This window comes from Amblyraja radiata, chromosome 1 (assembly GCF_010909765.2).
Source record: "Amblyraja radiata isolate CabotCenter1 chromosome 1, sAmbRad1.1.pri, whole genome shotgun sequence".
Taxonomy (NCBI): Eukaryota; Metazoa; Chordata; class Chondrichthyes; order Rajiformes; family Rajidae; genus Amblyraja; species Amblyraja radiata.
Genome location: NC_045956.1, coordinates 13,207,527 through 13,234,663, shown reverse-complemented (window position 1 = coordinate 13,234,663; position 27,137 = coordinate 13,207,527). Strand labels below are relative to the sequence as shown.

The window sequence follows — 27,137 nt, the reverse complement described above, 5'->3', positions numbered from 1 at the left end:
TGGTTTGAAAATGTAAATATGGTTGGTTTGAAGTAAAAATGCACTGCAAATGGTTGTTTGAGGAGGGTTTTGGGTTGAAGTAAAAATGCACTGCAAATGGTTGTTTTGGGGTTGAAGTAAAAATGTACTGCAAATGGTTGTTTGGGTTGAAGTAAAAATGCACTGCAAATGGTTGTTTGGGTTGAGGCAAAAATGCACTGCAAATGGTTGTTTGGGGGGGGTTTGGGTTGAAGTAAAAATGCACTGTAAATGGTTGTTTGGGGGGTTTTGGGGTTGAAGTAAAAATGCACTGCAAATGGTTGTTCGGGTTGAAGTAAAAATGCACTGCAAATGGTTGTTTTGGGGTTGAAGTAAAAATGTACTGCAAATGGTTGTTTGGGTTGAAGTAAAAATGCACTGCAAATGGTTGTTTGGGTTGAGGTAAAAATGCACTGCAAATGGTTGTTTGGGGGGGGTTTGGGTTGAAGTAAAAATGCACTGTAAATGGTTGTTTGGGGTGTTTTGGGGTTGAAGTAAAAATGCACTGCAAATGGTTGTTCGGGTTGAAGTAAAAATGCACTGCAAATGATTGTTTGGGGAGTTTTTGGGTTGAAGTAAAAATGCACTGCAAATGGTTGATTGCGGGGTTTTTGGGTTGAAGTAAAATTGCACTGCAAATGGTTGTTTGGTTCGAAGTAAAAATGCACTGCAAATGGTTGTTCGGGTTGAAGTAAAAATGCACTGCAAATGGTTGTTTGGGTTGAAGTAAAAATGCACTGCTAATGGTTGTTTGGGTTGAAGTAAAAATGCACTGCAAATGGTTGTTTGGGGGGGGTTTGGGTTGAAGTAAAAATGCACTGCAAATGGTTGTTCGGGTTGAAGTAAACATGCACTGCAAATGGTTGTTTGGGTTGAAGTAAAAATGCACTGCAAATGGTTGTTTGGGGGGGGTTTGGGTTGAAGTAAAAATGCACTGTAAATGGTTGTTTGAGGGGTTTTGGGGTTGAAGTAAAAATGCACTGCAAATGGTTGATTACGGGGTTTTTGGGTTGAAGTAAAATTGCACTGCAAATGGTTGTTTGGGTTGAAGTAAAAATGCACTGCAAATGGTTGTTTGGGTTGAAGTAAAAATGCACTGCAGATGGTTTTGGGGGGGTTTTGGGTTGAAGTAAAAATGCACTGCAAATGGTTGTTTGGAGGGGTTTAGGGTTGAAGTAACAATGCACTGCAAATTGTTGGTTGGGGGGGTTTTCGTTTGTTCAACAGGAGATCCATGTAATTTTCCTAAAAATGATTTGATAAACCTACTCTTTTTGATGTAGGCTTAGGCAATTTTCTACTGAATGTATAGTGTGGGATCTGAAGAGTTTTCATTAAATTTCCAGTCGGTTCTGCTGAAAGAACCACTGGGAAAATGTCCTGCAAGCATCTGTTGAAACAAACAAATGGCTGACGAATTATGTTCGGTTGAACCGAGAGAAAAATAACTTTGAGGTGGCATTGTCATGATGGAAAGATTCTTTGGCAAACATTTTTTAACCCAAGAATGAGTTGAACCAGAAAAGTATGGATAATTTCCTCATGATGGTATCTCACGCATGTGTCATGATGGCACATATTGAAGCGATTTACTTCATTGCGTAGCCAATTAATTCCAAATGCGTTAGCACTTCCTAATAAGCAGAGTAAATGTTTGATACAAAAATATTGAGCATATGTTCAAGCAAATAAATAATGTTTTGGTGAATGCTTGCAATGATTGCAACAATAATTTAAATTGCTACAATTTAAATAAGACACTTGGAAAACAATAGTGAATAGAATTTTAAAAAGTGTTACCAATCTTTTAAGATGTATCTAGTAGTGTAGATAAGAGGATCCAAGTGAATTTGGATTTTCTGAAGACTTTTGATGGGGTCCCAGAAAATAATTGGGGCGATATAGCAGTGTAGATTGAGAGTTGGTTTACAGATCGAAAATAGGGAGGGAGGGGGGGGAATAAACATGCCTTTCATGGAGTGACATAGTGCGACGCTTGGGGAACCAAAAATTCACAAACTATGTCAGTAGCAAAACCCAAAGCGCTGGAGTAACTCAACGGGTCAGACAGGTTTTGGGTCGGGTCCCCATTTCAGATTGAAACATCACCTAGCCATTCCCTCCACAGATGCTGTCTGACCCACTGTTTTTCCAGCATTTTGTGTTTTGCTCAAGATTCCAATATCTGCAGTTCCTTTTGTCTCCATCTAAATCAATAGTTTGACTGAGAGGACAAAGTGTAACATTTCCAAGTTTGCTCATGACAAGAAAGTAAGTGAAAAATATATAACTGTGAGGATGGCAAAAAGGCTTCAAAGGAATATCGATGAGTTGAGTGACTAGATTACATCACGGCAGATAGGATGAAAAATTATATAATTAATATAATGGAAACGAAGTGAAGATTCACTAGACTGGTTCTGTGAACGGGACTGTCATAAAAGTAGAGATTGGGTATGCTAGTCCTCTTCTCTGTAATGTTTAGAAGAATGAGAGATGAAATCAATGAAGCATACACAATTATGCTCTGGCACTGTAAGGCAGCAACGCTACGACTATGCCACTGTGACACATTCAGTGCCTAATATTTCTGAGCCCTCTTTCTTTATCACAACCCTCCTGAGTTTACCCGGATGGTCTTTGTGTTGCAAAGTAGCTGTAGCATATTCAGTATTCTGTTGCTGCGAATGCATGAAGAAAATGGCAGGTAGTGTAAAGGTTGTTAACATTTTCATCTAGTGTTTGGTGCTCCATTCAGCTCATTTAATTCGGGTCTCGCAGCACAGAAGCAGAAGTCAGGGTGCCATGTCTATTAACTGACTGAGAAACAGATCAAAATTTTACGGGGAACTGGGAAACTAGAAAAGTGGAGGAGTTTTCCTTCCAAAGCCATGCATATTCAATTTGCATTAATACTTAACAAGGACCCCGACAGCCTTCTCAAGTGAGGCAGAGGTTCACTTGCACCTCCTCCAACCTCATCTACTGTATCCGCTGTTCCAGGTGTGGACTCCTATATATCAGCAAGACCAAGCGCAGGGTCATTTCATTGAATATCTCAGTCCGCCTAAACTACTTGATCTCACGGTTGCTAGACACTTTAACTACCCCTCCCATTCCCACACTGACCTTTCCGTCCTGGGCCTCCTCCATTGTCAGAGTGAGGCCCAGCACAAATTTTAGGAACTGCACCTCATATATCACTTGGGCAGCTTACACCCCAGCGGTATGAACATTGACGTCTCTAACTTCAAGTAACCCTTGCTTTTCCTCTCTCTCCATCCCTCCTCCTTCCCAGTTCTCTGACCAGTCTTACTGTCTCCGACTACATTTTATCTCTTTTTGCTTTGTTGCTGATACCTTGTCCCAGTTTACACTTCCTTATCTATGTATCTCCCTCTCCCCCGACATCAGTCTGTAGAAGGGTCTCAACCCGAAATGTCACCCATTCCTTCTCTCCAAAGATGCTGCCTGTCCCGCTGAGCTACTCCAGCATTTTGTGTCTATCTTCGGTTTAAACCAACATCTGCAGTTCTTTCCCACACATTACTACTGGGAATATACTTAAAATATAATACATACTTTAACAAGTATACTGACTGGTTACATTGGGGCTGGTTTAGCAATTACAACACACAGGAACATAAGAGGCTGCAAAGAGTGGTGGACTCAGCCTAGTCTTTCAAGGACCAGCCCCCAATGTAACAGTCAGTATACTTTCTACAGTACATCTGTGAAAAGTTTGTATTTGGAGACATAATGAATCTCTTTAAACTTCTTTAACCTTCGAAGGAAACAGAGGCATGTTGCGCCTTCTTCATGACTACACCTAGATGCTGAGCCTAGCACAGGTCATTGGTGATGTTAATGCCCAAGAATGTGAAGTAGATGGATAGGAAAGGATGCAATGGATATGGTCCAAACGCAGGCAAATGGAACAAGCTCAATTTAAAACCTGGTCAGGCTGGGCCAAAGAGCCTGTTTTTGTGTCGTGTGTCTCCGTGACTCTATAACAATGTTGGGCTGTTGGTGAACTGATCAAATATCTTTGTTCCTATTTCTAACCTATCAATGCAATTGATGCTTAATGAATCACTTTTATACATATCTCATCTTTGGCCTTATTCTCTATGTACAGGTTAGAGAGGATACAGTTTTAAATAATGCATAAGTAAATTTAACAGAGATTTCTGTGCTTATGAAACAGATACAGAGCTGTTGTCTCCTGGAGCCGTGTTCAGGGGATCGGAGTACCACTACTGACTGCATTAGAGATCATCGGTATTTGGGTTCTCTCCATAATTTTGGCTGTTCCTGAGGCCATTGCCCATGACTTACATCAGCTGACATATGGAAAAATGACGCTCAATGTATGTCTAGTTCTTCCAAAAACACCCATAAAGGAGGTAAGGAACAGCAACAAATATAGAAAAATCATTATATATGACAAAAATAAGAAACATGTCAAAATTTATTGATTTTTATCTGTTATATGAACTGTCACTAACATTCTGAACAGTATTTTATTTTACACAATTATCGAATGGGAAAAGGCTGAATTGAAATGTCCAGGTAGTTTGAAGAGAAAATATCTCTGTAATAAAATTCAAGCCAGAAGACGTTGTGCATTCTTATTAATTACCCTTAGTGGGGTAGTTTTGGTTTCACTTCTTGGTTGGAAAACCATGGATTCTTACTGCCTTCAGCACATAGTAAAATGGTCTGGAGGTTTCATTGAAACATAAGATTGTTAAGGGTTTGGACACGCTAGAGGGAGGAAACATGTTCCCGATGATGGGGGAGTCCAGAACCAGGGGCCACAGTTTAAGAATAAGGAGTAAGCCATTTGGAACGGAGATGAGGAAACACTTTTTCTCACAGAGCGTGGTGAGTCTGTGGAATTCTCTGCCTCAGAGGGAGGTGGAGGCAGGTTCTCTGGATGCTTTCAAGAGAGAGCTAGATAGGGCTCTTAAAAATAGCGGAGTCAGGGGATATGGGGAGAAGGCAGGAACGGGGTATTGATTGGGGATGATCAGCCATGATCACATTGAATGGCAGCGCTGGCTCGATGGGCTGAATGGTCTTCACCGTAGGATGAGGAGAGACCTGATTGAAGTATATAAAATTATGTAATTGATACGGTGGACAAACCTTTTCCCCAGGATGTAAATATCAAATAGTAGAGGGCATAACTTTACGGGTGAGAGGCAAAGTTTAAAGGAGATGGGCAGGGCAGGTTTTTTTTACACAGAGGGGTGGCAAGTGCCTAGAATGAATTGTCAGAGGTGGTGGTGGAGGAAGATACAATAGTGACATTCAAGAGGTTTTTAGACATGGATTGGAGGGATATGGATTATGTGCAGGCAGTTTTAAGAGTTGGTCTTGGCATTATGTTTGGCATAGACAATGTGGGTGTTCCTTATGTTCCTGTGCTGGCTGTTCTATGTAGGAAGGAACAGCAGATGCTGGCTTACACTGAAGATAAACACAAAATGCTGGAGTAACTTGGTGGGACAGGCACCATCTCTGGAGAGGAGGAATGGGTGATGTTTTGGGTCTATACCTTTCTTCAGACTGTTCTATTTTCTAATTGTTGAAGGCTGAAAACATCTTAATAATCCCCCATTCTCATGCAAGGTTGTGAAAAGTGATATTGCCACATTATCATCCTGGAATTTTAAATTACAGTAAGCACGTAAAGGCTTTGAAGAGAATGCAGAAAAGGTTTGCCCGGATGCAACCTGAATTAAGTATTAGCTATAAGAAGAAATTGGACAAACTTGTTTTGTTTCCTCTGGAGTGTCAGAATTGAGGAACCTTTAACCTAGGGTGGAGATGTCAAAACCTGGAGGGCATGGCTTTAAGTTCAGAGGTTTAAACTAAATGTGCAGGCAATATTTTTTTTTTATACAGCGCTGTCAAGCACGGTAGTGGAAGCAGATATAATAGTGGCATTTAAAAAAGATTTTAGATAGGTACATGAATATGCAGGGAATGGAATATGGATCACATGCAGGCAGACAGGAGTAAATTAATTTGGCATCATGTCTGGTTCAGACATCATTGGCCATGGGGCTTGTTCTGTGTTCTATGTTTTATGTTAACTTCCACAAATCCAAATGTCTTCAAGATTCAGTTGAGTTTCTTCAGTCTGATTAAGGAGTCAGAATTCACATTGTCCAAGATGCACTTTAGAGGATTCTGCACTAAATTTCTAATCGGAGCAAGTTTCAGCAAAATCCCATGGAAATTCTGTCAGTAATTGGAAGTGTAATGACAGGCTATTGCCACATGTTCATTGCTGACCACAATTTTTTCGAAATGACCACAAGATGGGCTGATAAATATTTCTGTAAAACAAGGCCAAGTGTAATCTAGGAAAGTACAGTTATTATTGAAAATGTGTCTATGGGACAACTCTAACTGTAGTATGAGAGCACCTACCTGCTGTAACTCCATTTCATTCTTATAATTCAACCAGGCTGTTGAATAAAAACTTGCAGCTTTATAGGACTTTGGTCAAACTGCATTTGGAGTATTGCATGTAGTTCTGGTTACCCTACTACAGGAAAAATGTAGACACTTTGGAAATGGTGTAGAGGAGGTTTGCCAGAATGATGTGCAGGAAGGAACTGCAGATGCTAGTTTACACTGAAGATTGACACAAAACACTGGAATAACACAGCAGGACAGGCAGCATCTCTGGAGAGAAGGAATGGGTGATACTTCGGGTCGAGGCCCTTCTTGAGACTGAGTCAGGGGAGTTGGAATCTAGAGATATGGATGGGTAAGGTGTGAAAATGTGAGGTCAAAGGGGAGAAAGCTCAAGCAAAATGTAAAATTGGATCATTGTTAGCTATGGGGAAGGTGACAACGAGACATGCAATCAGTAAAATTTGCCAGAATGATACCGGGATTAGGGATATGAGCTGCAAGGAGAGGATGGAAAGACTAGGATCATTTTCTCTGGCACACCAAAGTTTGACGGGAGATCTGATTGAAGTATATTAAATTATGAGAGGCATAGATAGGGCAGATAGTCAGAACCTCTTTCCATGGATGGAAATATCAAGTACTAGCATGTATAGATTTAAGGTGTATAGATTTAAACTTTATCCAGCTAGACTGCATATAAGACTCTTTAATGGTAACATTCGATTTTTTAACAATCCTCAAGACGCTTCCAGCTTTCTGGAGGCTTATTAGGGTGAAGTCGCGACCGGGAGCAATCGATAGCTGATTAAGTTATAATTGGAGATTTACTGTTCCTATTTTGACAATATATCATTTTGTAATGATTAGGAATTTAATTGGATGAGTTTTTTTTAATTTACTTATTAGAATTTTAGTATGATGGTATCAAACAACAAATTTTACCTTCTCTAAGATACTGTTAATTTAATGTAATGGTATTATATATATAAATTTATAAGATCTTCTTTGTTAGCTGTTCTATTTTTAAAATTGAAGGATTTTTTTTTTACCCCCGGTCTTTAGACAAATTAAGTGAACGCAGTTCTTGTTTTTCATATTTTGACCTTGGATAAATAATATGAAGTAGCTCTTGTGTTCCACTGCTAACATGTACTTTTTTAAACCATAACATTAATTTTGTTTTGGCTATTGTGGCAAATATGCTTTCTTTTTACGTTGGGTGCTGTCGTTAGGAGAGATGGGGGTAGGGAAGGGATTAGGTAGCATACTGACTGTCTACTGGTCAGTTTCTGGCTTTGCATGGGTGGGGGGGGGGGGGGTCTTTTGCTTTTAGCTTAGCTTTTTTCATCTGTGCAGAATCTGAACAACAAAAATGTCTGAAATGTCGTCACTTCTGGCTCCGCCCTAGATTTTTCTTCTTCCATTATCATGAACTATTATGAGTTAAGAAATTAACCCTTTACATTCCACATGATTTTTACAAACAATATGGATAACGTTATTAACTTCCTTTCATGGAATGTGAATGGTTTGAACCATCCCATTAAGAGGAAAACATTTTTTTAAGTTCTTCAGAGACTAAATGCTCAGATTATCTTTGTTCAGGAACCTCATGTAAGGCAAGACAACAATCAATGATTTTTCAAGTTTTGGAGAGGACAGCCGTTTCATTCAAATTCACAGTCTAATGTGAAAGGAGTCTCTATTTTTATTGACTCCTCAATTCCGTTTGTTCATTATGAAACAATTTCTGATCCATATGGTAGATTTTTGGTGATTACTGGTGTTCTTCATAACCAAAAAGTTGCTATGGTGAATGTTTATGCACCAAATATTGATCACCCTGAGTTTTGTAAACAGTTAATTGCATCCTTTCCTAATTTAAATGAACACTTTTTAATAATGGGTGGAGATTTTCACTGTTGTTTGAACCCCTTGATGGACAGATCTGCATCTGATTATGTGCTTCCAATTAAATCAGCTAGTTTTATCAATTCTTTTTTACTTGACTCTGGAATGTTAGAAGTCTGGAGATTCTTACACCCAAATGACAAATACATTTTTTTTTCTCTCATGTATATCATAGTTACTCTAGGATTGACTACTTTATAATAGATTCTCGGCTAGTTTCATCGCTCACTGCATGTGAGTATGATGCAATTGCTATTTCTGATCATGCACCATTGAAACTATCAATCAAACTACATGATTCCAAGTTTAGTGCTAAACAATGGCGATTTAATGCTACTTTGCTTCAAGATCTAAATTTTGTTAATTTTATTAAAGATCAGATTGCTTTTTTCTTCATAACAAATTCTACTGAAGAAATATCGAATATTGTAGTCTGGGATGCTTTTAAGGCATATATTCGTGGACAAATTATTTCATACTCCGCGGGATTAAAAAACAAACTCAAAATGAAATACGTATATTGGTTGATGAGATTAAAGAAATTGATAAAAAAAATATTCAAAAGCTCCTCGTTTAGAGCTCTATAAGAATAGAGTTGAACTTCAATTGAGATATGATTTGTTAGTATCACCGATTGAGAATCAGCTACTTAAAACCAAAAGTCAATTTTATAACCTGGATTTCACTCAATTCCTCCAACTCCTTTGACCCGTGGTCCCCTGCTATTTCCGGCAGATTATTTATGTCTTCCTTAGTGAAGACGGAACCAAAGTAGTTATTCAATTGGTCCGCCATATCCTTGTTCCCCATGATCAACTCACCTGTTTCTGACTGCAATGGTCGGGAAAGGAATGGAGGGTTATGGTCTGAGCGCAGGTATATGGGACTAGGGGAGAATACGTGTTCGGCACGGACTAGAAGGGTCGAGATGGCCTGTTTCCGTGCTGTAATTGTTATATGGTTATATATACATGGCGAAAAATCTGTTAAAGTACTCGCTAATCAGTTGAAAGCGGTGTCGGACAAATGTCAGATTACTAAAGTGAGTAAATGGGATGGTGCACTGACTGTAGACCATGATGAAATCACTAAATCCTTTCAGGAATTTTATACCTCCCTATACCAATCAGAATTTCTTACTGATTCCAATATAATGCATGAGTTTTTAAAGAAACTGAACTTGCCAAATTTATTACATAATGAGTCTCTGTTGTTAGACGAACCCATCACGGAGGAAGAAATACAGAAAGCGACCCTCTCGGTGAATTCTGGTAAAGCTCCCGGTTTAGATGGGTTTAGAGTAGAATATTTAAAGTATTTCTCAAGTTTACTGTCTCCCTGGCTATGCAAGTTTTTTAAAGAAGCCTTTTAATGAATAGATTACCATAATCCTTTTATGAAGCATCTATTTCTTTAATTCTTAAAAAAGATAAAGACCCTACTAAAGTGACATCATATAGACCTATATCACCGTTAAATGTAGATTCCAAAATATTAGCTATGAGATTGGAAAATATACAGCGTCAAATAAAACTCCAGAATGTGTCATTTCACTTGATGCCGAGAAGGCGTTTGATAGAGTAGTTTGGGAATACTTATTCAATGCACTTGAAAAATTTAAGAGTGATCCAAAATGTATTTATTGGATTAAGCTGAGATATCGTATATCTCAGGCTTCTGTACTTACCAATAATCAGAGATCCCCTTTTTTCAGGCTCTTTCGAGGTACTAGACAGGCTGTCCTTTAAGTCCTTTACTGTTTGATATCGCTTTGGAACTTTTGGCCACCGCTATTAGGGAATCCCCTAATATTTTTGGTATTGTCTGCGGGAATAAGACACATAAGCTATCTCTTTATGCAGATGATCTGTTATTAATCATTTCTAACCCTGAGAAATCTATTCCGGCAATAGTAGCACTACTTAAGAGTGAGTTTTTTCCATTAAACAATCTAGTTTCAAATTATGGACAGTTTCCATTTAGATTGACTACTGAATGTTTTACTTATTTAGATTTTAAGATTACCAAGAAACACAAGGATTTATTTAAAGCTAATTTTATGCCTCTAATTGACCATATCAAACAACAGTTTACTAAATGATCACCAATGTCCTTATCTTTAATCGGCCGAATCAATGCTAATAAAATGTTTATCTTACCTAAATTTTTGTATTTATTTCAGACGATCCCAATATTTAATTGCTAAATCTTTCTTTGATATTATTGACTCCAAAATTTCTTCATATATATGGCAGAATAAAAATTCCAGACTAAGTAAAAAATACTTACAGAAATCAAAAAAAGACGATGGTTTGGCACTGCCGAACCTTAGATTCTACTATTGGGCAGTTAATGCTCGTTATTTAACGTTTTGGACAAAAGATTTAGAAGATACCCAATGCCCAGGATGGATAAATCTTGAACGTGATTCTATGCAAAGGTTATCATTGGCTTCTATTCTAGGGGCCTCGTTACCTTTTACAATTACGAGATTGAATAAATATACGACTAATCCAATAATAAGACATACATTCCGAATATGGTTTCAATTTCGTAGGTTTTTTGGATTGAATGATTTTATCTTATCGAGTCCTATCATATCTAATTTTTTCTTCCAACCTTCTAGTACTGATTAAGCCTTTTTGTTATGGTAGAGGAAGGGATTAGTAGCTTTTCGGGATTTGTTTTTGGTTGTTTTATGTCTTTTGAACAACTCCAATAAACATAATTTACCTAACTCACACTTTTTTAGATTTTTACAAATTAGACATTTTTTGAAGGCTACTCTACCCCTTTTTTCCGTTACCACATCAAACCGAAATCTTGGAAATTTTTTTACATTTGAACCCTTATCAGAAAGGCTTAATAACGACTATTTATGAGTTGATTTTGAAATCGCAAATAGATACATTTGATAAAATTAAGAATAACTGGGAAAGAGAACTCCAAATTTCTCTACCTATAGAGAAATGGTAGAGGATTCTTCAATTAGTTAACACTTCCTCAATGTGTGCAAGACACGCTTTGATACAATTCAAGGTGGTTCACAGAGTTCATATGCCAAAAGTTAAGTTAGCTCGTTTTTACGGTCATATAAATCCTACATGTGACAGATGTAACTCTGAAGTGGCCCCACTGACATATGTTTTGATCCAGCCCACTTTTGGAAAAATATTGGAAATAAATTTTTGATACTATTTCTGTAGTTTTAGGTATTGATTTACAACCTCATCCTATTACTGCAATTTTTGGGCTACCAATGTTAGATTCTATTCATTTGTCCCGTTCGCCCATCGGCTGATTGCTTTTACCACATTAATTGCCAGAAGATCTGTTTTATTTAAATGGAAAGACTCTAAGCCTCCGACCACACCCCATTGGTACTCTGAAACGATATCATGTTTAAATTTAGAAAAAATTAGGAGTGACATTGTTGAACCCTTGGTTATATTTGATAGGACTTGAGGAAGATTTATTCAACACTTTCACACGATATAAATTGTCCCCTCTCCAACTGTTATAATAATTATTTTACCTTTATATGGTGGAACGGACTTGACGACAAACAGGGACTTAAATTGTTGAAATTCTTTGCAGCCCAGATTCTGTTTTGCTTTTTTTTTCTAGATTAGGGGGGTTTTGTTTTTTCCTTTTTTCTCTTTTTTTTCTTTTTTCTTTTACTTTTTGTTTTTTTTAATATATGTTTTCTTTTAAACATTTAACTATATTTACATAGAGACCAGGAGGTTTATATTCAATGTGTATTTTGACACTGGACTCATATTTAGGTTATACCTGTTAATAATGTAATCCTGATCCCTATGTATCAATATCATTGTTATGTTTATCATTATTCTTTTTTGTTGTTTTGTTTTTGCATTTGAAAAAAAACGAATAAAAAGATTTTAAAAGAAAAGAAAAGATTTAAGGTGAGAGGGGCAAAGTTCAAAGAATAGAATAGAATAGAATAGAATAGAATTACCTTTATTGTCATTCAGACCTTACGGTCTGAATGAAATTTCGAGGAATGAAGAAATGCAGGGTAGGTTTTACTACACAACAAGTGATGGGTGCCTGGAATGCTTTGCCAGGAGGTGATGGTGGAGGCAGATACAAGATTGGCATTTAAATGACTTTAGGAAAGGCTCATAGATTTGCAGGGAATGGAGGGAAGTGGATTATCCATAGGCCAAGTGTTGGTCGTGGCATCATGTTCTGCACAGATATAGTGGGCCGAAGGGCCTGTTCCTGTGCTGTACTGTTCTATGTTTGGCTGCTCAAGCCGTGAACCACTCCGTGCAGTATTTCATCCATGTGGTGAAGTTGCATCTGATCCTTACCTGGTCGCCTTCAGTCTAAAGTTCTAAACGGATCGGCATGAGTACCAAACTGCTTGAGAATTTTACTTCCTTATAAAGTAATCTTTTTTTAAATAGCTAAACTATTTCCCAGAATGTTATCTCTCAAATGACAAGGATCTCTGCAGTCTTTTTGATGTCAGCTGCACAACCTAAGATGTTTAACATAATGATTTGTTCTTTCATTGTACGAAATGTAGATTTTTTTACTTTCTTAAATTTGAACTCCTACGTGAAATAAATGTGCTTTTCCAGTGACTACTGTCCTAAAAACCCCTTAGCATATTTGATAGAATCATATCAAATGCTATTGAGCCTCAGTCTCTTCAGTTTAAACTTTCCAGTGCTTCAGGATCATCCTGCAGAATGAAAATAACTCCAGTTTTTTTTTCTTGCACAGCCAACCTCCTCCTCCTAACCCTTCTTCCAACTTCTGTGGCATGCTCCTGGACTTTGGTGTCACTCAACTTGATAACGTCTGTTCAGGACTCTTTCCTCCTTGTATCTTGACGACACGTCGCCCCAAAACCCCATACCCACTCCTTGGACTTTTCCGCTCCATAAAGTCTAAACTAGCAACACAACAGCATGGAAATATTCATCTTGAAACAATAATGCTCAAATGTCTGTGAAGTCATGAAAGATGGGATCACATATGTCCATCGTAGTGTTTCTACACAGCTATACAGTGTAGAAACAGATTTTTCAGCCCTATTCGCCCATGCCAACCACGTTGCAAAACCAAGATAGTCCTACTTGCCTGCTCTTGGCCCATATCCCTCCAAGCATTTCCTATCCAAATACCTTGATGAGGCCACATTTGGAGTACAGTGTTCAGTTTTAGCCACCCTGCTATAGCAAGGATTTCATTAAACTGGAAAGAGTGCAGAGATTTACAAGGATGTTGCCAGGACTTGAGGGGCTGAAAAATAAGGAGAGGTCGGGCAGACTAGGACTTTATTCCTTGGAGTGCAGAAGGCTAGGGGTGATCTTATAGAGATATATAAAATCATGAGGGGAATAGATATGATAAATGCATAGTCTTTGACCTAGGGTAGGGGAATCAAAAACCAGAAGAAGTAGGTTTAAGATGAGAGGAGTAACATTTAATGTGAATCTGAGGGGCAACTTTTTTCACAGAGGGTGGTAGATGTGAGGAACAAGCTGCCAGAGGAGGTAGTTGAGGAAGGTAGCATAACAACATTTTTAAAAAAAGGACAGGTACATGGAAAGGAAAGTTTTAGAGGCATATGGGGCAAACATGGACTAATGAAACTAGCCTGGATGTGGCATCTTGGTTGGTGTGGACAAGTTGGGCCGAAGGCCCTGTTTCCACACTCCATGACACTATGATTGCAGCCTGTTGCAGTCCCACCTCCAAGCCATGCCCAGGTTTAATTCATTAGTTCTCTACCTAGTTCCTACTCATCTGTCCTCATGCCCTCTCTGAATTCACTTTCCACCTGAGACTCGCGTGTATTCTGTCGGTTCCGTTCCAGATAAACAGCCAACCATCGATTTCCAATTTGGCCTTCCACAAGCAGACCCTATTATTGGCTCCTTGTCCTTTTGAAGAATACCATTGCCACACCTCTATCCTGATACATCTATGTGATCTATCTTTTTCAGAATAACCTCCCTCTTTCCTTAATACTCTTGTAACTGTGATGATCCATTATTCCTCGATCACACTATAGCTTTTAACATGGGCATCAGTGTGTGAGAAGGTCACCAAACTGGTACTCATCATGGAGAAGATGTTGATCGATATTTTCCTCTATTGTTTGAAGAGATTTCCCCTCTTGCAGTCAAAGGCTCACAGTTTCTGGTGCTTGGATCTGTTGCTTTATATCATTAGGTCCAGGTAGAAAAGTGCCCGGGTCATGTTCTAATGTGAAGGAGTATTTTTACTCTATCAAAAATATATCTCTGCAGTGTGTCATAATTCTTCAAGCCGAAAAAAAGTGTGCATGAAGCTTTCTGAAGCCATGAAAACCATTGATTTTATGAGCTGCGGTCAGCATTAGAGCATGCACTCACAACAAAATAACTTGAACTGGAACAGTTTGATGGGAAAGATTAACAGTATGTATTTCTGCTTGTCCTCTCTTGTAATATATCTGAGTTGTCTTCCTTAAGGTGTACCTTGGTCTTCCATTTATTTTGCGCCTTGATTTGACTATTCCAGCATACATCGTCTCATTTTCCGTCCTTCATGCTCATAAGTCCTGCAATTACTACTCGCACACCAAATCCCATTTGCTTATTGTCTGTATTTTCATTGATCTACTTTGGCTCCTGGTTTACCAATACTTTAATTTTAAAGTTTTTACTTTTTTTTCCCAAACCTGTTAATGACTTGGACCTTGTCACTGTAAACACCTCAAGCTCCTCTGCCCTCTGATATTTATTTCATCCCTGACAATCACGCACCACCAATATCAATTTCTCACCTCTAGTGTCTTTCCTCAAGGTGTCACGGCCTTAAATTCTACGGAATTTAGTCCTTCAATTTTATTTTGACATTGCACCTCTCCTACCTTCTTTAAGATATCCTTTAAAACCTACCTTTCTGATCAAAGCTTTGATTGCTTTTTTTATCCTTGGGTGGCATGTTATCAAATTTGGTTAGATAATGCTGCTGTTTGCTGATACGTTAAAAAAAAAAAGTAGCTTGTTATTCTTCTTGGGAATGTCAGTTATTCCTATAGAATATTTCAACAACCAGTTGAAATGCTTAGTGTAATCATTTCATTTCTGAACTGAATCATAAAATTGTTAAATTGTTTTTCTTCGATGTTTATCACATTAATGGGCCTGTCCCACTTAGGCGACTGCAGGAGACTATGCAGTCGCCACATGTTCGTGGGTGGTTGCCAGGGAGTCGCCTTCATGGTCGTTAGGAGTTCCCACATTCTGGGAACTAGTCACGGCCTCATTATAGTCGCCGCAAATTTTTCAACATGTTGAAAAATTAGCGGTGACTTGAATGAAGCCGACATGGAAAGTAGTGAGAATTCTCGTGCCATAGGTGGGTCGCCAGGAGGTCCTAGTGGGTTGCCAGGAGGTCGAAGGTTCTCGTAGATTCACGAGGGTTGTAGCCGGTACTGACCGGTGAATTTTATTGGCAAATTGGGGGGGGAGAAAAAGTAAGCAGTAGTTTTCAGAACCAAGGATAACCGACTGGTAATGTTAATGTCCGCCGAGCTTCACAGCCGTGTATCTCTGGCTTCTTAAAAGTTGTCTCCACTCCTTCTCCCTCCTCCCCCCACCCCCCCCTCTTTTAAAGGACTTACCGTACACTGTTCTTTAGCCGTCTTAATTACGGCGCCAACCTTCCTGTTCATCGCGGTGTGTCTCTGTATCATCTTGGCTTTGCACCATGAGAATTTCACTCAGACAGCGCTCCCCCCAGCTTGCCAGTTTACGCAACTTGACATTCACCGGCAGTCGTCTGAAAAATTGCCGAAGTGGCACAGGCCCATAATGTGTCATAGAGACATACAGTATGGAAACAAGACCCTCCGCCCGACTTGTCCACGCCGACCAAGATGCCCCACCTACACAAGTCCCACCTGCTTGTGTTTGGATCACATCCCTCTAAACCTTTTCTATCCATGTACCTGTCCAAATGTCTTTTAACTGTTGTTATAGTACCTCCCTCAACTACCTCCTCTGGCAGCTCATTCAATATACCCACCACCCTCTGTGTGAAAAAGTTGTCGCTCAGGTTTCCATTACATCTTTCCCCTCTCACCTTTAACTTATACCCTCTGGTTCTTGATTCTCTACTCTGGGTGAAAGACCCTGTGCATCATCCCTAATTTTGAGAGATTTTGAACTTCTTTGTGCTTCTTGTTGGGTTCTGTTTCAGACCTCCATTAACCCAGATCTCAAGAGCTCTCATTTGGTGCAGAGAGATTCAAGAAAGAGCATTAAGTTTCAAAATTAAGACATAAATCACTATTAAATAGGGGCTTCTGCTTAATTTTTTTTATCCTTCTATTTGGTTCACCATAGTTGTCCCTTATAAACATCATGTCCGAATAAGTTTTATCATGCTTAAGCAGGACTTGACAAATGTTACGCACTTGGCAGAGAATAAAAAGCAAAAATGATATATTTTTTTAATGATAAATATGTAAAGAATGTTCTGCTAATATGCAATAACCAAACAACAGATTAGAGTGTAGAAATTGAAGAAAAAAACCCACTTCATTCTGGATACACAAACTATTGGAGAAAACTATGTCATTTTTAAAACTTGTTCATTCATTGAAGTAAATAATGATACATTTTCGTTGTTTGAATAATTGGTATCAAGGAAATAGAATGACAATTATTTTAAGTAGCCTAAAGAGTTAGACCATTTTCCACATAAAAGTCAATAAAAATACACAACTATAGCTTAAATTGCATAGGTTTGTTTGATTTTCAGCTTTACATAATTGAAAGTCAATTTTCACATTACCAATTTGCAAAAAATGAAAATGTCATTTGAATTTTGAAAAATTCAACTGGCATTTCCCATAAGTCAATCTTGTGCCCTAACATGGATTTTACAAACCAGCTGTACCTTCTGAGCATTGCAAGAAAACTTGGATAACATTGTCTTGGAGTCCCTGTTGATGGGTACCCTGAACAAACTGGCCTCACTCCAGCAGCAACGGCCCAGGAGACCACACATCCCCAAACATTCATGCAGCCCTCACACCCGACCTAAACACGTTGTTCCAATCCATGTTCCTACCCACTCTTCCCCCCCACCCCCTCATGAAAGGTCGGCAGTATTCCTAATTTCTCTTCCAGAAAGAGTGCTATTGTCTTCGAACTTCAAGGTTTCAAGTTCAGTTTATTGTCACATGTACCAGTTAAGGTACAGTGAAATTTGAGTTGCCTTCCAGAAGGGGCTGATATTCTAAACGTCCTTCCAGAAAGGGTGCTATTGTTTCAGTCTCTTCTAGAAAAGGTGCCCGTGTTCATAATCTCACATCCAGAAAAAGAGCCTTTGTGACTGATCACTGCAGTCAATGCCAGCAAATTCCCAATTCCCAGCTTCTCCCACTTCAAATCCTCACTCCCTACACCCCACCCCATTGGTGTCTCCCTCCCTTCTAGCCTCGGGGAAGTAAAATCACTGCAAAACAGAAATTGCCGGAGAAACTCAGCAGGCCAGGCAACATGTGGAGGAAATTGTGGAGACATTTTGGGGACCTTCTTTGGATTAATATGCAAATATACAATTCCCAGCCAGTTTGCATTTTGATGCAGTGAGGCATTGACCAAAACAGTCATTGACTCATCCCATCGCAGCGGAAATATATAGCCACAATGGCTGTAATAAAGGCAAGTGTATCACAGAGCTGAGAGGGAATCAAATGAAAATTTGGGAAACCAGAGTGAAACAGATTATGGAATTGATATAGCAAAGTTAAGTCTGAAGAAGGGTTTCGGCCCGAAACGTCGCCTATTTCCTTCGCTCCATAGATGCTGCTGCACCCGCTGAGTTTCCCCAGCAATTTTGTGTACCTATGGAATTGATATAGTTGGGCTGTTGCAATCTGGAAATAATATTAAACTATTTTCCTCTATCAAAATGTTTGTTAATTCTATGAACATAAACTCATGAATGATGCATGACTTTGTGATTTATGCAGCAGTACACATGTGTTTATGATTGTTACACTTACTGTCTCTTCCCAGATACTAATTGTTATTTAAAAGACTGGGGTCTTTCATGGGTCTGTTAGGCATTAAAATATCTGCTTTCTGTTCTACGTCATTTGGTTGGCTTCTTCTGATTTTAATAATTAAAATATGTTTTTACCTCACAAATAAATAATTACTCATGTATTGAGTCCGGAAGGCATATGTAATGGAATCTAATTTCTTTGACATAAGCACAAAAAGTTAAATTGTGCTTGCCTAGAATATTAATTTATCCTCTGTGTTTTTAATAGGGATCTATCAGAAAGGATTAAGTTGGTTACATGAGAAATATAGTACAGAAAATAACTTTCATCACACATTATTATGGAAAAGTTTGCAACAAATCATTTGTAATTGTGGTTACAACCTGCACTTTTAAACAATAATAAAATAGTGACATTTATATTGATCCAAAGCAAAATGGTTTGCCTCTGTAGTCTAAACTGACAACATTTTAAATTCTCCAATTCAAACAACTTTGTGGTTTTGAATTGGAGAATTGGCTCCTATTTCTGATATCACCTGCAGTCTTATCAGGTCCAGATCCTTTCTCAACTCACTAAAATTGTCAAAATAGCCCAAAACAAAGATTCTCCATCCCCACCCCACCTCTACTTTCAGTCTGAAGAACGGTTTCGAGCCAAAATGTCACCGATACCTTTTCTCTTTTTATGTTACTCCAGCTTTTTCTGTCTATCTTCATTATAAACCAACAATTGCAGTTCCTTCCTATACAAAATTGTCTGTCTTTCATTTAAATATTAAACATTGGATTGCTCCTTCACCTTTTCCATATCAATGATTGGTGAACATTCCCACATTGACATTTGCTTCCCTTCCACACTGTGGTTCATCAGCCCACTAATCAAACAAATTCAGAACTTACTTAAGAATTTCTTCCTCTTCCTCCTCTTCTCTGTATGTTGCTGTCTGAGTCCTCAAATCCATCTAATGTTTTAAATCTATAATGTATCTGAAAACATGTTCCTCTATATCCTTCCCATTGGCCTGTGCCCTGTAGTCTGTTCCAAGTTGTATAATTGCAGCTTTTTGTTTGTAACTCTAACCAGATATATTTTGTTCATGAAACTTTCCAGACATTCCTCCTTTTGCAGCACTGCAATGTTCTCCTTAATCAATTCTGCCAATCGCATTCCATCTATTTTCTTTCTCTCCAAGTCTGTCTTGAAAGCTTTGTTGTCGATGCTGTCATGTTTTGTTCAATCTCTGTTATCAGCATAGCATCATTATCCTAACTGTCTATTTACTTTTGCAGCTCTTTTTACACTTGGTATATTTACACACCTGAACTGTAAACCTCTTATAGAAAACCAAAAATAGAAACGGGTTTAGGCCATTTGATACATTTTGCCTGCTCTACAATTCAATATGTTCATGGTTGTTCTTTGAGCATAGTGCTACTTTTCTGCAAGAACTGTGTAACACTCGATTCCATTAACATCCAAAAACTTATTGGACACTTAACCTAGTGAACTTTGTTGCTCTCCATCTAACACAAGTATACTGCATACCTCCTGATGTTGAGAGATCTGACCTGCATATGGTATTACACATGTGGTCTCGTGAAAGCTATGTATCCTCCCAAGATTCTCTTTTACTCATGCTTAATCTTCCCATGTAATACTATATTATTCCTTGTGTTTCCAATCCTCTGTGCGCATTGTTTTTTTATTTCACAGTCTACTTAGCAAAGTTCTTTGGGAAATTTTGACCCCCACCCCCTACAACACTAGCAACTCTCCCCAGAATGAGTTTGACAAGCCGTGTGATTTATACAGGCACCTCCTCACCGGAACAGGTTCCAGTGCCACGGACTCAAAATTCCTTCATCATTACATCAATGCATTTCTTCCAGCATCCCGAGTGGCATGCACCAGGAGATATTGCCTTTTAAATAGCCACTTTCGTCCTTTAAGTGGGGTGGCACAGCGGTAGAGTTGTTGCCTTACAGCGCCAGAGCCCAGTGTTCGATGCTGACTACGGGTGCTGTCAATATGGAGTTTGCAATTCCGCCCTGTGACCGCGTGGGTTTCCTCTGGGTGTTCCGGTTTCCTCCCACATTCCAAAGACATGCAGGTTTCTTCATTAATTGGCTTCTGTAAATTTTCCCTAATGTGGAAGCTGGTTGGCGTGGACTGAGAAGGCCAAAAGGCATGTTTCTACACTGTATCTCTAAACTGCACTCAAACTAAGATGCTACCCACAGAAATTACCCAATTCATTGGCTATTTGACTTATTTGATTCCTCCTACCCCACCCAGAAAGCTGCATAATTGCTTCATGCCATCTTTCGTTTCAGTCTGAAGAAGGTTAACATGTCATAATGGGTCATATCTGCAGCCAAAGCAATACCCATCAGATCTCCTACGGTTATTGCATTCCCTCTCTTCCACAGTCCTCTACAGCTGAGGCGCAATGGCTCTGGCTCTGGCTGACCCATCAGAGCAACCTCCACCGTTCCACCGCTCTGAGCTGAATATAAATTCAAGAGTGAAATCCACTCCGGGTCTCCTGCCACATGATCTCTGCCTGCAGACATTGAAGCCACAAGGTATCTACCTCCTGAAATGTGCTTTCAGTGTGGCCTAGGGGTGGGAGATTGCAACCTTCACGTGGTCCGCCCTGTTTCGACGAATGCAATCAACCTGGCGTGCACAATCAAGTAAGATCAAATAGAACAAGTTGTCCTACAACTTTAGGCTGTGCACGCCACACGCAAGAAGAAGAAGAAGTGTGGCCTTCAGCAACACCAACTGCTGCTCAGCCTCGAATAAGCACAGCCTGTTCTCCTCCAGGTGGCTACTCTTGTTAGGCTTCCCATAGAGTGTGGATTTGCACCCAACAAAGCTGTGGCTTCCCTACCATGTGTCCATTCATCAGTCTAATTCAAAACAGTTGAACTTCCTATTCACTTTATATTTAGTTGTTTTCAGGAAAGGTTTGTTTATATCACCAGTCTACTTTTCAGTGATTAATGTATTTTGTTTTAAACATCACAGTAATTCATTTTTTACAAAAAACATTTTTTACAGAGTGTGATGAATCTCTGGAATTCTCTGCCACAGAATGTAATTGAGGCCAGTTCATTGGCTATATTTAAGAGGGAGTTAGATGTGGCTAAAGGGATCAGGGGGTATGAAGAGAAAGCAGGTACAGGATACTGAGTTGGATGATCATATTGAATGGCGGTGCAGGCTCGAAGGGCCGAATGGCCTACTCCTGCACCTATTTTCTATGTTTCTATACTAGACTAAATCATTCAGGCCAGCTGAAGCGTACACAAATCATCATAAGCAGTATCTGACACACAAAGAACAGCTGCACACTTTGCACAAAACTGTCATGGTACTGAACATGGCGATTCGATTTGCCGTCTATTTACTATCAACCATATTACTATAGCTTCGCAAAAACTTGATCTTAAAAATCAACTAGGAAGAGAAAAGGCCAGGTGGAGTTGTTTTGGAAGTGAATGTCAGCAATTAATGCCAGGGCAATTGGTGGAATGAGTACCAATGGTGGGGCAGTGAGCAAAGGAGATGAAGGGGACAGACCATGGAGGGATTTAAACATCAGAAAGTAGTCAGGAGTAAGGACCAAAGGAGGTGAATGCGCACCTCCAAGTAAGTACATCTAAAAGCACAAATAGCGTAAGGACTACAGAGTTTGGGATGAGTTTTGGGAGGTGGGTTTGTAAGATGGGAGCATTGGAAATGGAGTTTCCAGAGACATGGATGTCAGTGTCAATAGCCAGTGAGATCAGGCAGGATAAATCAAGAGGCAGAAGTCGGTATTATTAATGGCTCAGGTACGAGGTCGGGAGATCATATGGGGCTCTGATTGTCCTAAGATTGTGAATATTCTGATTCAGTCCCAGATAGTGCAAGGGCAGGGATGGAATTGGTGACTTGGCAAAGGGGCCTTGTGGCATTGTCTTTGTTCAGCACCCCAGGAAGGAATTTCTGCAGTGGGAATTAAAAATCAAAGGAGGATCCAGACAAACAGATTTATTCAAACATTCCTGACATAAAGAATTTGACTGGTATTAAGACAGGAAACACAGGGAGGCATATTCTGCCTTGCCAGAGGTATACTGCCATTGTGATCAACTGAAAAGTTGGCTCATTACTAATCCAACCTTTGATGTGGCCTGGACTGTTTTTCAGTTTTTCAACAGAGATTTTCAATATTACAACAAGTTTGTACATTTGAAAATGCGCTTTACGTGAATAACTAAAAAGAAGAGTGTATTTTGTTGGCTCTGTGTCTGCTGCTTGCATCTAAACCGAATATGATGTGTTCTCTTGCAGTTCTACATCAGTGTGAAGGACTGGTGGGTGTTCGTGTTTTATTTCTGCATGCCTCTGGCCTGCACTGCTTTCTTCTACACTCTAATGACCTGTGAGATGCTGAATAAGAGGAACAAGAGTTTACGGATCACTCTGAGCGAACACTTGAAACAGGTAAAATCTTTCAACTATCCATTGGTATCATAAAAGAATTGTACCATCTATACTGACCCATCTTCTCAGTTTCAACGTGTTTCAATCTCCTAGGCTATCCTTCGTAAATTCCATTCGTAATTTACTCGTTTTCCATTCGTTTTCAACCCCCTTCCAGTTATATACAGTGAAAGCTATTGTAAATTAATGTATAATCAAAGCTTCCAAAAATTTCAATTACATTGTTAATAATTCCAAAAATAAAATCACAAAGTCAGTTTGCCAATCCTGTTCTTTCAGTGGAGAACCAGACTAAAAGTGAGTGAGCCAGATATGAAACTATTTGAAGTTGTCCTCAATGTACTATCAATTCTCCGGTTAAACTGTGGATCCCGTTTGTCCACTATTCCGACATAATTTCATTCATGTATTTTTGTTAGTCAGAAAGATGTTACACAAGCGATATTGGGGTTGATGAAGAAGTGGCGAACTCTTCCAAGGGATGAAAGAGCATTTCAAACTATCCCAAATTTGGCTACACAATAATGCACTTTTATCTGCTGAAAATCACAAAACTAGATACTAGAAATAAAAACAGAAATGGTAGAAGCTCTCAGCAGGTCAGGGGGCAATATTTCAGATCAGACAATCTTCATCCGAATTTTTATGTACTTTGGATGGCTTTGATTTAGTACTACAACTGGGACTCAAGAGTATAGCAAAGGTGAACAACAGACAAATACAGAAGGTAATCTAAGACATCCCAGTAGGCACAGGAATGAGACTTAGTGCAGTAGTACAGTAGGTGGTAATGAACAGAAAAATATAGATGGAAAATGGTACAAGTCCAGTCCACGAAGCATAAATGGATTTGACAATGCACCCTGAAGGCACAGGGCAAGAATGCAGGGCTGGATTACATCCATTGTAACATATAGAGTCGGGGAAGTAAAGCAGATGAACTGAGGGTTTTGATTAAGATATGGGATTATGATATTATTGTTGTCTCAGATAAATTATTGACAGATCATGGTCACAGTGGCGCAGCGGTAGAGTCGCAGCCTTACAGCGAATGCAGCGCCGGAGACCCGGGTTCGATCCCGACTACGGGTGCTGTCTGTACGGAGTTTGTACGTTCTCCCCGTGACCTGAGTGAGTTTTCTCCGCGATCTTTGGTTTCCTCCCACACTCCAAAGACGTATAGGTTTGTAGATTAATTGGCTTGGTAAATGTAAAAATTGTCCCTAGTGGGTGTAGGAGAGTGTTAATGTGCAGGGATCGCTGGTCGGCGCGCACCCGGTGGGCCAAAGGGCCGGTTTCCGCGCTGTATCTCTAAACTGAACTAAGATGAGTAAGAGTGCAGTTCAAAATTCCAATGTATATAGTCTTCATGTGCAACGTGGGTTGGAGGTTGGTATGAATGAGACGGTCACATTGCAAATATTAATCAAGGTGTCCAATGTTCATCACGAAGGGTGGAAATCCTAGAAGGTTCATCAAATGAGGACATGTGGTCGAAATGTAGAAACAAAATGGGGCAATTATATTTCTGGATTTGTGCTATGAGTCTCCAAATAGTTAGTGGAAGATAGAGGAGTAAATATGTGGGCAAATCAGAGAGAAATACTACCAAATGTATTTGCTTATCAAGTTCCTATTAAGAGAACTGCATGTTCTCTTTGCTATCTCTAAAAGCAAAGCAAACGCACACAATAGCTCTTGTGGACAAAAAAAATCCCAAATCAGTTTGGAATTAAATTAAGGGCACAAGAGTAACCAGGGAAAGAGGTAGCCTATTAGGGACCAACATGACAATCTTATGTATAGAGCCAGAGGATGCAAGTGAAGTCTTAAATTAATACTTCATTTCTATATTCATTATGGACAAAGACATTATAGTTGGAGAATTCAGGGTGGGGAACAGTGGAATTTCCAACCGAATAATCATTGAAGAGGAGTATTTAATGTCCTAGCGGCTTAAAAGTGCATACATTCCCAAGATCAGTTGAGTGGTAAGTGAAGAGATTGCTAGGGCTTTGGCAGAGACTTTCAAATCTCAAGAGGTGCCAGATGGCTGGAGGACAGGAAATGTGGTACATTTATCCAAGATTGGCAGTAGGATAAGTACGATGGGGTGAGTCCAACACGTGAAAGGTAAATTATTGGGAAAGATTCCGAGTGACAGGATTAGACTGCACTTGGAGAGATTGGGACCGATCAGCGATCGTCAGCAAGACTGTTTTTAAGGGGAGATCCTGCTAAGTAATATAATTGAAATATTCAGGGTAGTGACTAAGTGTGTTGTTGAATGAAGACAAAACCACAAGGAAGTATGAGCAGAGGAGGTCCATATGTTTTTCAACCCTGCCCTACCATTTAACATGATCATGGTTGATGCAAAATGAGTGCTGTAAATTTGGTAGAAAGTGAGAAACATTTGTCTTTAGCAGAGATACGTATAACCAGAGGATATAGTTTCAGTTAAGGATATTTAGAGGGGGATTAGATGAAGAACCTTTTCATTCAGAGAGTGGTTGAAATTTGGAGACAGATCCTCACATAGAAACATTATTGTATTATTGTATTTTTTTAAATCAGGGAATAGAAACAAATAAAATAGGTGCAGGAGTAAGCCATTCGGCCCTTCGAGCCTGCACCGCCATTCAATATGATCATGGCTGATCATCCAACTCGGTATCCTGTACCTGCCTTCTCTCCATACCCCCTGATCCCTTTAGCCACAAGGGCCGCATCCAACTCCCTCTTAAATATAGCCAATGAACTGGCCTCAACTACCTTCTGTGGCAGAGAATTCCAGAGATTCACCACTCTCTGTGTGAAAACTGTTTTTCTCATCTCGGTCCTAAAAGATTTCCCCCTTATCCTTAAACTGTGACCCCTTGTTCTGGACTTCCCCAACATCGGGAACAATCTTCCTGCATCTAGCCTGTCCAACCCCTTAAGAATTTTGTAAGTTTTATGTATAACATAACATTACATAAACTTAAACATAACATTTAAGCAGTATTGAGATGAGTATATCAAAATTCCTTGGTATAGAACGCAGCATGGAGCTAAAGAGTCCATTTCTGTGCCATATGACTTCATGAGATATCTCACTCATTTTACAAGTAATGGGACAATTTACAATGTTACACAGAGCTGGAATACCTCTCTATGACTTTATACCAGAATGAGTAGTATGTGGTTAGGTCCAACTGTTTGGTAAATACAAGACCCTCAGTTAACAGATATTTGGGTTGGGAAATGGTTTTTTGACTTGTGGCTACGTACAAGTGGTTAATATTCATTGAACTAAAGCTTCCTTTTGTGTTTATTTTTCAGCGTCGAGAAGTGGCCAAAACAGTTTTATTTTTAGTTGTGATTTTTGGTCTGTGCTGGTTCCCTCTCCATCTTGGCAGAATTTTAAAGATGACTATTTACCATGAGTTTAACCCAAACAGATGTGAATTGCTTAAGTAAGTTAGAGCAACAAGTTACATTTTCTTTACATGAATCTTGAATTTCCTTTCAGGGATACTGATGTGAATTGTTAATGAGTTTGTTGAAATTTATTTTTCCACAGAATTATCAAAATTATTAACCAGTTTAAGGCTGTCTGTTTAAAATTACATGTTTACCATCATAGAACAGGAAAACACATCATAGATTTGCATTGTGTTAATATACAGGAAGGAACCTACAGTTGCATAGCACCTTTTATTCTTTCAGAATTTACTCAGAGCATTTTAATTTTGAAGCGCACTCACCACTAAAGTATCCTATAAATATGCTCTCATAAGGTTATGAATGCAAGACCATTGCTGAGATATGATGGCACAGCAACAGATCGTCTAGTGACAAGTGAGCTGAACTCGCTAGTCCAACATTATTTGTTCCAGCTTGCTCATCACTTCCGTCTCTTGAGAAGTGACCTTCCCCCTACATTTCCAGCCACTGATGACATTGACAGTTAATGAAGCCACATGCTCTGTCTCAATGGCTATCAAAGCTGTCAAATAGCCACTGTGGCCAGAATAGGACCATACTGTTACAGGGAATGGAGTTCATGGGAACATTTTCAAAAAGGGAATTCTTACACCGCCCATTTGTTAAGGAATGTAATTTCAGTCCATAATCTCTGTCCCATTCTCAGAAGTTACCTTGAAGAATATGTCCCATATCTTCCTTTAAGTATTTAGGGACAATTTATTTTTGTTTCATGTGTACTTATTTTGTAAAA

General features: G+C 39.1%; 1 protein-coding gene across 1 annotated transcript in view; it reads left to right on the top strand.

Moving 5' to 3' along the window:
• LOC116971048 (endothelin receptor type B-like) overlaps positions 1 to 27,137 on the top strand; it is a 44,927-nt gene that overhangs the window by 11,565 nt on the left and 6,225 nt on the right. Inside the window, exons 3-5 of the mRNA XM_033017854.1 lie at positions 4,226 to 4,424; positions 22,763 to 22,915; positions 26,240 to 26,373. Of these exons, the coding sequence (XP_032873745.1) occupies positions 4,226 to 4,424; positions 22,763 to 22,915; positions 26,240 to 26,373 (486 nt within the window). The remainder of the gene's footprint in view (positions 1 to 4,225; positions 4,425 to 22,762; positions 22,916 to 26,239; positions 26,374 to 27,137) is intronic.